Source organism: Polypterus senegalus, chromosome 16 (assembly GCF_016835505.1).
Source record: "Polypterus senegalus isolate Bchr_013 chromosome 16, ASM1683550v1, whole genome shotgun sequence".
NCBI lineage: Eukaryota > Metazoa > Chordata > Cladistia > Polypteriformes > Polypteridae > Polypterus > Polypterus senegalus.
This window is the reverse complement of record NC_053169.1, coordinates 50485244-50497577: the sequence shown is the minus strand read 5'-3', so window position 1 is coordinate 50497577 and position 12334 is coordinate 50485244. Positions and strand designations below refer to the sequence as shown.

Sequence of the window (12334 nt, the reverse complement as noted above, 5' to 3'; positions counted from 1 at the left end):
TTTAATCTGCTTCCATATAAAGGATACATCCTAAAACATTACAACAATATAGTACTCAATTGTATGACTCCTTTCAAAATTGTCTACAACCTATTGTGACAGACTGTCCAGTAATGTACATTGTATCAACTAAAAGCATGTGCCTTAAGGTTACACACATTTAACAAATTAAGTTAATTTCTTATATGAAATTCTCCTCACAGTAAAAAAAATCCTCCAGAATTATTTAGAAAATTTAATTACTAAGGGCATAACAAAAATGAATGTGCAAGTACAAGTGATCAATTCCCAGTTAAAATTTCTCATTAATAGACTGATGATGTTTAAAGCAAACAAAAAACTGGGATCCATGAATAAATTACGTTTTTTTTTTTTATATATAAAACGTCCTCCCACTGTAATTTACTATCTAATAAATACAATGTTTTATGCTCAAAAGCATGTATGCCATAATGAACAATTCATTCCTTTAAATATTTTGTGACAACATTGAACACAAACAGCTGCATCACAGCATGTATGCCAGAGGCAATATGGCAAAATTATCAGCTGTCACATCAATTATTCTTCCTGCTATGTGTTGTTCAAGATTATTTCAGCAGCTGAATGCTTTATTCCTTGTTACCGTGTTCAGCACAATGGAAACATCCACATTTTTACATTTCCAAACAATAAGCAAAGAAAAATAGAAAAAAAATGCTACTAGATTACCAATGAGAAAGTACATACAAACATATATACAACAATGTAATTTTTACAGCATACCTTATGCTTATGAAAAGGCTCAAATGCAATTTAAGTCAGCAATATTCCCCAACATTTTATATAAAGGTTATAAAATATGATGAAGTTAACAATTCAATTTAAAATACTAAGAGTCTGATGCAAAAATAATAGCCAATTTTACTGAGAAACATGGAATACCACTCATGCATACATTATTAAACCACTTTATTCAGCTCTGGATCATGAGACTGAAACCTACTTTTGTAGCACCAACACAAAGCAGGAACCAATTCATCACAGGACTCAAACTTTTCATACAGTGTAAACATTGAGTAGCCAGTTAAGATGGTAGGGGCATCTTAGGGATGCAAAAAGAAACCTCAGATGCCTGGGTGGACACAGATACTGTGAAAACATGCCAAACAAAAATACAGCTTGAATAAGAATTATGGGCAAAATGTTATGAAACCTTGGTATGTCACATTTGACATGGGCAAAAAAATATCTAAACTGTAATATGAATTCTCTGCATTTCTTAATTAGTTTACCACAGGTCAATCAGGATCTATTAGATCTAGGTAAAAAGGCACTGTAATCACATGCTGGCTTTGGCAGGTCATCTTGAATATAATTTTACACAGAACTGATAGAGTTTTCACAAAAAAAGAGTGATGGCAGAATAATTAATGTGCATCCGATTGTCTACATCTTTTTACTATGTATCTCTGAGGAAGTAAAGCAAGTAAAAAGCAAAACCCCAAATCATTTGCTTCAGGGCATTGAACTAAACAACAACCAATTTTCCTTCATGTAGTTGCCAACTGTATACTCTAGTGTCAGTGTCATGAAGTGTTCAACATAGAGGCCATGACAATAATTAATATAGATGAGAAAGTCTGCATAAAAAAGTAGTAGAGGCTAGAGTAGTGAACGAGGAGACACATTTCAAAACTGTATCTTATGTCAGACATGTGATACATAGCCCCAAGCCTACTAAGTAGGATGCCACCTGAAATACCACATAACCAGAGAGCTTGACTTATGTATTGATAGTCGCCCATGCATACTTATAGAAAAGTCAAGGATTTGTGGTTTCAGAAAAAAAAAAAAAAAAGATGATAAAACTTACTAATAATGACTTCTAAACATGACCTAGAAAGGACTAAAAGGTTGTTCCCAATCTGTAAATACACAACAGAGACTGATAGGAAGGGGGGCAATAGAGAATGGAGGTGAGTCAAGGCAGCCTTACATATCATTGTTAAGATGAAAATCCAATATTTTAAAAGGTCTAAGTCAGGGAATCTAGGTATTTGTGCACTGATCCAGACTTACGTAATTCCCACTTTATATAGGGTACCATCAACACCTATGCACAGACAGACAAAAAAACATTCATGAACATATGCACATAAAAATATGTTGTAATACAAATGAAAAATAGAAAATGGCATGGACTGTTAAAATATTTTAGTCACAAGTGTGTGAGAGTGTTTATAAGACAAAGCTCAGCCGTTAAAAAAGGAAGAAGGTACACTTAAGTCTTTACAACAATAAAAACAGATTTGCTTAATACGACACTCGAGATGCAGAACCAAAATATTTTTAGCAAATGATTTTGGAGCAAATCTGTTAAAGCTTCTAAGTCAGTCTGGGAGTTAGACGTAAGTCGACATCTATGAAAAGGTGATGATCTCATTGCATCTTTGGGGGGGATGCTGAGGGAGCACACACCAGGCAGTAGTGTCTGCCATCTGTAATTAAAAGACCCCTTTAAATAATGCACAGTTGTACTGATGCGGTTTCTTTTCAACTAAACAGAAAATTATGTGTAAATGAGAAAAGAAAAAAAAAACAAATGTATTAAATTGACACTTCCAAATATCCTAACAAAGTAAAAGATAAGAAACAATTCCTTATTCCTTAAAAATGAAAAAAAAAAAATTGGGGTAAATTTAAATTAAGTTTCATCTTCAGCAAAGAAGCTACTGCATATATTTGTATAAGCTTGTATTTCTGTTTCTATAAAGAGCAACAATAATTGTTGGATATCACAGATTTCAATGAAAGTCTAAGACTAATTTTATTAACAATTTTGTATTCAATTATCAGATTTGGCTGCATGTTTAAATTATTTACATGATACAAATGAAAGAACATTGAAGGTCTCAAATCTACTCTAAACCAGGGTATGGCGAACCTAAATAGGTTTTTACAGACCATCAGAAGTTACCTAAACCATTGATACATCCATTTGCCTACTCTAGACTTTATCAGCTTCCTCAATTTATGTATTTTTATCAGTTTTATTTGATGTAACTAACAGTGTACAATCAGATAAACTTTGGAAAACAGCTATATCAAAATACTTCAAAAATCAATCTAAAGAGAACACAAATTAAATAAGAGGAAATAAATTAAATAAACAAAACAAAAATTCAACACCCACCTGATGCTTTAATTTAAAAACAAAAGGATGGACAAGTCCAAAAAAAAACAAAACAAAAATAAAATAAGCAAATTCTTATCTAATGTTGAGGCCACACAATATAACTTAGTCCATTTGGTAAGTGCAATTGCCACTAAAAGGAAGGATACTCGCAATGAGTAAACAGTGGTATAAATCACAGTAAATAATTCATAATGTAATCATCACACTAGATCCTGGTCACTGGGAATACATCACTTTAAAAAGGTGTTTAAAATAGCACTAAATATTAACCATAATAGTGATCAAATGATCACACCATGAAAAAAATTTCACTTACAGTCATAATTTAACTGGACAACATATTGTTAAAAGACTGGCCAAAAGGCAAGGTTCAGTAAAAATGTTTATTTATCATTTTCAGCAATCACCACTCCATCGACCTTTCACAGATCCATTACACCTTTACTAAAAATGCAATTCCAGATCATAACAGAGACACAGCCACTCCACACAGACTGGCATCAATGTGCTTCACACCAATGTTTCTTCTGGCATGAATACAAACCAAAAATCTTAAATTAGGACCTATTGCTCCATAAGAATATCTACCACTCCTCTTACTTCCATGTCTTATGGTGCCTCACATACTATAAACTCTGCTTGTTTCACTGCAGAAATAATGGCTGCTTAGCTGCAGCATGAACTAAAAACATTTAATTTTATTATTTTTTTTGCAAGATTAACACACTGACTTGAAGTCAAATGTCTCAGTCCGACACGGAGAAAGTATGTAAGGACATCTCATTTTGTCCTTTAAGGATTACACATTTAAGTAAATTTTCATCAGATGCTTGGGCTGACACAATGGTCGACACATCGTCATCTTGACAGGCCACATTGTCAATGTATATTAAAATTTGAAACTTTATCAAGTGTTTTCCCCCTTCACGGTTAGATATACCTGATTTTCTTAAAAAAAATAAATGAAGCCGTAAAAACGCTTCCAATGTTTTTCATATTGCAAAGACGTTAAAGTGTATGTGCCTACTTTTACACACTAGGTAGGTGATCTGTAATAGACAAGCATAGCAGCTCCTAGTGGTCTCTGACCACTGTAATTTAGCCCATAATTCAACATAGAGTTGAATGGGATTACAGTAAACCCTTGTTTATCGCGGTTAATCCGTTCCAGACTCTACAGCGATAAATCAATTTCCGCGAAGTACGATTATTTATAAATCAAATATTTTCGCAGTCAGAGCATAGAAAACCAGTTTACGACCTTCTAAATACATTTTTTAACATTATTAGAGCCCTCGACATGAAATAACACCCTTTAGTCAAAAGTTTAAACTGTGCTCCATGACAAGACAGAGGTGACAGTTCCGTCCCACAATTAAAAGAATGCAAACATATCTTCCTCTTCAAAGGAGTGCGCACAAGGAGCAGAGAATGTCAGAGAGAGAGGGAGAGAGAGACACAGAGAGCGAAAAGCAAACAATCAAAAATCAATAGGGCTGTTCGGGCTTTCAAATATGCGAAGCACCATGCGGGAAGCTCATCTTATATCATTGAGGAGTTTTATTTAATATGTAATATGTGCTCTGATTTGGTAGCTTCTCAGCCATCCGCCAATAGCGTCCCTTGTATGAAATCAACTGGGCAAACCAACTGAGGAAGCAGGTACCATAAATTAAAAGACCCATTGTCAGCAGAAATCCGCGAACCAGCGAATAATCCGTGATATATATTTAGATATGCTTACATTTAAAATCCGCAGTGAAGTGAAGCCGCGAAAGTCGAAGCACGATATAGCGAGGGATCACTGTATTGCAAACAGCGCAACTATAAGACCATCTAAATCAAGCAATTTAAACAAGTTTTGCAAATTTTGTTGTAAAGTTAATCTGGAGATTTCAGGGAAAAATTGAGCTTTTCAAGTTGATAAATAATTTAAAAAAGAAAAAAAAGTCACAGGCATAAAAATGCTCTGGACTGTGTTAATTGTCATGAGAGGAATTACAAAATATATGTGGAAAAGGAAGGAATGTATGTACAGGGAGTGCAGAATTATTAGGCAAGTTGTATTTTTGAGGATTAATTTTAATATGGAACAAACACAGTGCTATCAGTCAATCCAAAATGTTAATAAACCTGAAACCTGAATGTTTCACAACGGAAATGTGAGTGTGAACATCATCAGGGGAATACATATGTGCGCACAATTATTAGGCAACTATTAGTGTGCAGATTTATTATGCAACTAAAGGACAAATGAAAAATTTTCCCATCTCACTTGTTTATTTTCATCTGTTATAGTGAGAATAATAAACAAACACCTCAAAATTTACAAATAAACATCTCTGACATTTCAAAAAATAAATCAATCAATCAATGACCAATATAGCCACCCTTCTTTCCAATAACAGTCATAAGCCTTTCCATTCATGGAGTCTGTCAGTTTCTTGATCTGTTGACGATCAGCTTTTTGTGGAGCAGTGACTACAGCCTCCCAGACACTCTTCAGAGAGGTGTATTGTTTTTCTCCCCCGTAAATCTAGCGTTTAAGAAGTGCCCACAAGTTCTCGATAGGGTTTAGGTCAGATGAGGAAGGGGGCCATGTCATTATTCCTTCATCTTTAAGGCCTTTACTGGCTGGCCACGCAGTGGAGAACTTCGATGCAAGTGATGGAGCATTGGCCTGCATAAAAATCATGGTCTTTTTCCTGTATCACTGTTTGAAGAAAGTGTCTTCGAAAAACTGGCAGTAGGTTTGGGAGTTGATTTTGAGTTCATCTTCAATGCAAAAGGTCCAACTAGCTCATCTTTAAAAATACCAGCTCATACCAGTACCCCACCTCCACGTTGGAGTGGAGCTCTGTGCCCATTACTGATCCACAGGTCCATCCATCTGGTCCATCAAGAGTCACTCTCATCTCATCGGTCCATAAAACCTTTGAAAAAAATCTGTCTTCAGATATTTCTTGGCCCAGTTTTGACGTTTCAACTTATGTTTCCTGTTCAGTGGTGGTTGGGTATCAGCCCTCCTTACCTTGGCCATGTCTTTGAGCACTGAACACCTTGTACTTCTGGGCACTCCAGGTAGGTTGCAGCTCTGGAATATGAAAGTACTGGAGGATAATGGGTTCCTGGTAGCTTCACGTTTGATTCTTCTCAAATCTTTGGCAGCTAATTTGCGTCTTTTGTTCTCAACACGTTTCTTGCGACCCTGTTGACTATTTGCAACAAAATGTTTGATGGTTCTGTGATCACACAACCAATATCTTAGCAATTCCAAAAGTGCTGCATCCCTCTGAAAGACTTTTTACAATTTTTGACTTTTCAGTCAGTTAAATCTCTTTTTTGGCCCATTTTGCCTGAGGAAAACTAGCTGCCTAATAATTCTGCACACCTTCATATAGGGTGTTGATCTCCTTAGGCCACACCCTCCCTCATTACACAAATACACATCACCTGATGTGCTTAAATCCAATAAGCATTCAAGTTAATACAGCTTGGAGTTGGAATATACGCATTAAAAATGATGATATGGTCAAAATACTCACTTGCCTAATAATTGTGCACACAGTGTATTTAAAATGGTAATGGGACATCAGATTCTGACTATTGGATGCATTGCAGATGAACTAAAAGTGCAAAAAGTGTGGAACTGTAAATGTAAATTAGTGCCACATTTTGTAATGATTGAGATGTACTCTGACAGGTGGAGGTAATGTGATTATACACTACAAGCAAATCTCTTCTGGTATACCTGTGAACAGACTTGTTGATTTGTTGAGCTTAAACATGGCCTTGCCTAGGGAACAAGAATTCAGTATTTTGAATAGCTATGTGACACCAACTCAGAATATGACAAATAGACACTCAACTTGTGACTGTATAGAGTTTTGATATTCCATCATCAAGTGCATAATTTACCGTAGATCCCGTTATATAAGCCGAAAATTTCGTCCTAGATTTTTGGCTTGGAGTTTGGGGGCCGGTTTATACAACGAGTATCATTTCAGATTCAAGAGCCATCTTTCAGAAGAAGAAGTAACTTTGCATGCTGGTACTTTAAATAAAGAATTTATTCAAAAAAGTGTTTTAGTTGTTGATTTTATTAATAAAATTTATAATAAATTATCAGGAAGTTTAAAATAAAAATTTCTGTTTTGATTTACGATCAACATCTTGCGTTACGACCCGGATGCGGTCACGTGTATTCGCTTGCGCGATTGTAAACAAACAACCGAGAGCGTTAGTAGCGTCAGTCGGAGCCCAGATATATGTGTTTGTGGATTTAATTTCGGTCACTGCCATGATTTATCTATATATATATATATATACTATATCACTATAATTATATAATTCATTAAGACCATGAAAGCAAGACACATAATTGCTAAGGAAGGAAGAGAAGGTAAAGAAAGCGATCACAATCGAAACGAAGATGGAAATTATGTGGAAATATGAGAGTGCTGTTCGTGTGACCGATCTCGCTAATATGTACAGCATGTCGAAATCCACCATCTCGACAATTTTATAAAGATTTGCATAAGGAGGCTCCTTCTAAACAATAACCACCTTCCGTTTCATTCTGCTCCTCCTCCCTTCCTGCAGCCCAAAGATGTCAAATTAAATGGTGAGTACAGTATGAAATTGTTGTTTCTAGAATAGAATGCCTTTTATTGTCACTATACACATCTACAATGAGATTAAAAGCAGCTCCTTCAGTGAAGAAAAAAAGTTCTGTATAGGACTTGTATGGTTGTTTTTTTAGCCTTAGCATAACAACGGATCTGCGGCCCCACTTGTGCTTTCTTTCCCTCCTCCGTCTGTGTCATCTCCTAGACCCGACAACAATCCACGGAGAGCCCGCTGGTCTCGCTATGTTGTCTGGGATGTTGTGCGTGTGATGAAAAACACTCGAAACAGATGTCTGGCTCTGGACACCGAGGTCTATAAAGGTTCTGATGGGTGTAGCGGATGTTCGCCGAACCGATCGTGCACAAACAAAGAAAAAACAAAAAAGTACAAAAACAACAAAAAAGTGCACTGAAAAGGAGAGCCCTGAGCCGCTGCGACCATGCGCGCCGCCATGCTCCTAGCTAAATCTAGCCTACTTCTGGCAGGCTAGGCACTTTTTATAACTTTTTGGTTAGCACATTAGAAAAATTGACGTTTTGGTAAATTATGCACATTATACAACCCTTTTTTATTATGAAAAGGTTAAGTGTTGCAGTGGAAGGTTTGGAACGCATTATGGGTTAGCCTTCGCGAACGAATTAAGTTCATAAGTCAAGGGTCCACTGTATTGTGTATTTAAGTTAATCAAATTTATAACGAGTCTCCGGAAATCCACCCGCCGATGTACCATATTTGCGTATATGGTTTCAACACAAAGGTTTCATTTTACCAAACTTCTCCGCAATCACTTCCTGGTTTCCATCAAAAATGCCGGCAGTCTCAAATTCTCGCCGATAAACATGATAAATATACCTGAAGAGACACTTTTAAGGAAATTTAGAAAACTTTGCTTGGAGAAGGGGGTCGGCTTAAATACCGGTCATCGGCAAATACATGTAATTTAGTAGTTAGAGAAGGGGATCAGCTAATATACCAAGTCGGCTTATATTCCGGGATCTACGGTAAAAGTTTGAGCAAAGACCAGTAAGCAGTCAGTGGTTGGGAATAATGGAGAAAAGTAACCATTAAGCTATAAAAGAAGCAAACAACCTACAGGCATAGAACAGAGGACACAGCAAGTCTTTTTATGTTAATATGAACCACTCTGTGTAACTTGGCTCCTGAAAGTTTAATTTTAGGAGCCATTCGCTTCCAACTAAATTATTTAGTCTAGAGCCCTGAGGGATGAGACAGAGTATGCGAACCAGGTGGAGAACTTTGCTTTATTGGTTCACATAGACTTGTCTACAACTCATTTTTGACTTCCGCAGCACCAAACAACATCCATACCCAAAGACTATTCAGGGAATGGATGTGGAGGTGACACACTACTACAAGTACTTCGGGGTCCAAATCAAAGACAGACTGGGCTGGTCTAGTAACACAGAGAAACTATATATTGAAGAGCAGAGAAGCCTATTTTTCCTTGACTGACTGCACCTTTAATTTGGGTAGTGACATTCTTTAAATGTTCTTTAACTCTGCGATGGCCAGTGTAGTTTTCTACTTTGTGGCATGGCGTGCCAGACTGGTAACATCATTTCAAGAGAGGCCCTGTGAATCAACAAGCTGATTATATAGGCAGACTCTGTTAGGGGACAAACTTTCATCCCACTGGAGGTAGTAGTGGAGGAGAGAAAGACAAAACTGGTGACCATTATAAACAATGTGGCTCATCCGCACTATGACACATTAGCAGGTAGTATTTCTAGCCAACAATTATGTGTCAAGAATTTAGGGAGTCCTTTATACCAACGACACTGAGGTCTTTATAATGACTAAATGTGACTCCACTCTTACCATTAACAAAGTCAAAGGTTCTCTTTTCTGTAATTCTTTGTGTGTTTGGGGGAGTTGTTGTTGTTGTTGTTGTTTAAATAAATGCAACTAATAAATGTTACACTAAAGAATAGTAAATATTTGGTCAGGGAAGAAGGGAGGCAGGATATGGGTTTGTTATAAAGTATAGACAGAAGCAAGAAGATACACTTCAAAATAACTCTGACTTGGTGCTGGAGAAAGTCAGGAGACCAGTAATAAGCAGAAATGAACAATCTCCAACAGAATGCACCACTACCTGGCATACACAGTCATAACTGCAAGAACCAAAACATACCTAGAAAAAAAAAAAAAACATGAAATCAATTCTGAAGCAATAGTAGGAAATATGAGCTGGAATTGCATTCAAAAAAACTAAAAGCTCAATTATCTTCTTAGAAAGCGAGGAAAACATGAAGATAGGATGGCATTAGTAGGAAGGACTTTGGAAAGCACTTGAACTTGGTGCGGTCAAAGTCAACACTACAGTCTTGTCAGAGGAGCAACAACCTACACTATCCATAATTAAACCAATTCAAGCCAAACTCAATGCACACTTGGAAGAAAGTGAATTTCAACCGTTTACTTTGGGGGCAACGGTTAGCATTCTCAAGGATCGACACACAGAGGTGCAACACATATTAAATAAAGCATTAGCCCTAAAATTCAAAACACTGGCAAACATGACTAGCAAGGGAAATATTTTAGAAATTAATTCTACAGAGCATTTGATTAATTTAATTCTTAAACTGTATCCCATTAATAAGTACTGTTGTTTTTTAATTCATTTTCCTTTAATTGTCAATTACTTAAAATCTTTGAATTATTTGAATTTTGCATGCACCGTTACCACAGTTAATGTTTTGTGCTTGCATAATATGTAAAAAAATGATCAGTTAAAAAAGAATCTGCATTTTATTCTCTAATATGCTATACCATATTATATTGTATTACATTTTAACGCATGACGATTGACTGGGAAAATATTACTGTCTCCTCGTGCATTAATACTGTATTGTATCATTTCTAGGCCAGATGCTTGCAACCCCTAGGAGCAGCACCACTTGGCACCTATTCAAAAAAACAGATGGGAGGGATGACTGTCCTTATATTCTAGCATGCTCTTTAACCTTGCTATGCATTCCTGACGTGGATCAAGATTTATATACACACTAGTCACCAACCAGAGCAACTCTTATTGGCTTCTTGCCTGAAGCATAATTAGATGGGCATCCATGCTCCTGATCTACATCTAAACATTAGACAAGGAAGACTCTCACTATATGAATAACTGTGAAAATCAATTCTAATCTGTTCCTTTTACTTTCTAAAAAACATCCTGCAATGTGCATTTGACTTTAATCTGTGACCGAGATTGAAACGGATTTCGATAAAACAGCTCGGCCATACTTGGTGTATTTCTATCATTAGTTGTTTCTGTTTGTACCGCGGTTTTAATTTGTATTATAATTTTGCGTCTAAACTCCAGCGTCCCGGCTACTCTACTCGGGATTATATCAAATCTGTAAAACGGATAGATGGATGGTGTTTCTTTCTTGAAAATGCTTTGCAATGGCAAAAGGATAACAGCGTTACATTAAATGACAACACATCTTTCACTCTCATTTTGTAACAATGTCTGAACACCCTTATACGAGTTCTTCTCATAGATAAATTCCGATGACATTACACAAGCAACAATGCATAACAAGCACTGAAAAGCCAGAAACAACAACTGTATTGACAATTCGAGTCGAGCTCAGAACAACCGCATGCCCACCTCCATCATCTTCGTCGATCCGCAGCGCCGAGGAAATGTACCCGAAGGCCTGCTTGTGATGGCGCTGCACCCGCTCGTTGCTGGTATCCTCTTCATCCGCGGCCAGACTAGACGGCTGGTTTTTAGCCGCCATGACCCGGGACAAGCGCTCGCACAACCAGGCGAACAGGACCCCGAGATGGAGCGCAAGAAAACGAAACAGGGCGAAGACCGCCAGCAGTGGGTAAGAGGCGTAAAACAAGTTGCGTTTATGCGGAGACACCTGCTCGAGGTGCTCCCCTTCGAGCCTGGCGCCGACGGCCGCACTGTCTCTCTTCTTTTTCCCTCTTCCGCCTTGAGAACTCATTCACCTGGCACGACGTCACGGTCGCCGCCATAACCTAAGAGCGGACAAGCAAATCCGTATGAGGAGCTTCTGAAAGACGGGCGGAGTAAGACAGCACAACACTCCAAACAAACACCATCACAGTGGCAGGGTCATGTGAGATTCACAATAAAAAGCGGTGGTCGTCAAGAGTACTTCCCATTTTCACGTCCGCAATCTATGTCAAAATAAAAGTCCTCTTTTAAATTTTGAAGTAGCCACACTACTCACTTGTATGAACGAGCACTTTCGGAGAAACGGACAAGCATCCCGTCCAGGTAAACCTTGTAAAGGGATCGATCAAGAATCAAAATCAGTTTAAAATTCTACTTAAAAAAATGGATGAATGGATTGATATGATATGATATGGTCTGGTTTGCCCTGCCATAAGTATGTACCAGCATAAATTCTGTTTGCTGTCACTCTGAAATGAAAAGGCCGGCTCAGAAAACGATAAATTGATGTTGGTTTTGTTTGATCATAGTCGTGACTGCGAAATCCTAGAATGTCTAAATGTACATTTTTC

The 12334-nt window shown here is 37.2% G+C and overlaps 1 protein-coding gene across 5 annotated transcripts in view; it reads right to left on the bottom strand.

Moving 5' to 3' along the window:
- spast (spastin) overlaps nt 1–11979 on the bottom strand; it is an 83850-nt gene extending 71871 nt beyond the window's left edge. The window contains exon 1 of one of the 5 annotated variants that reach the window (XM_039738763.1): nt 11445–11979. In XM_039738763.1, the coding sequence (XP_039594697.1) occupies nt 11445–11790 (346 nt within the window). In that variant the 5' untranslated portion in view covers nt 11791–11979. The remainder of the gene's footprint in view (nt 1–11444) is intronic. The other 4 variants (XM_039738765.1, XM_039738762.1, XM_039738764.1 and 1 more) reach the window with 4 other exon arrangements.
- Nucleotides 11980–12334: the final 355 nt, after the last annotated feature.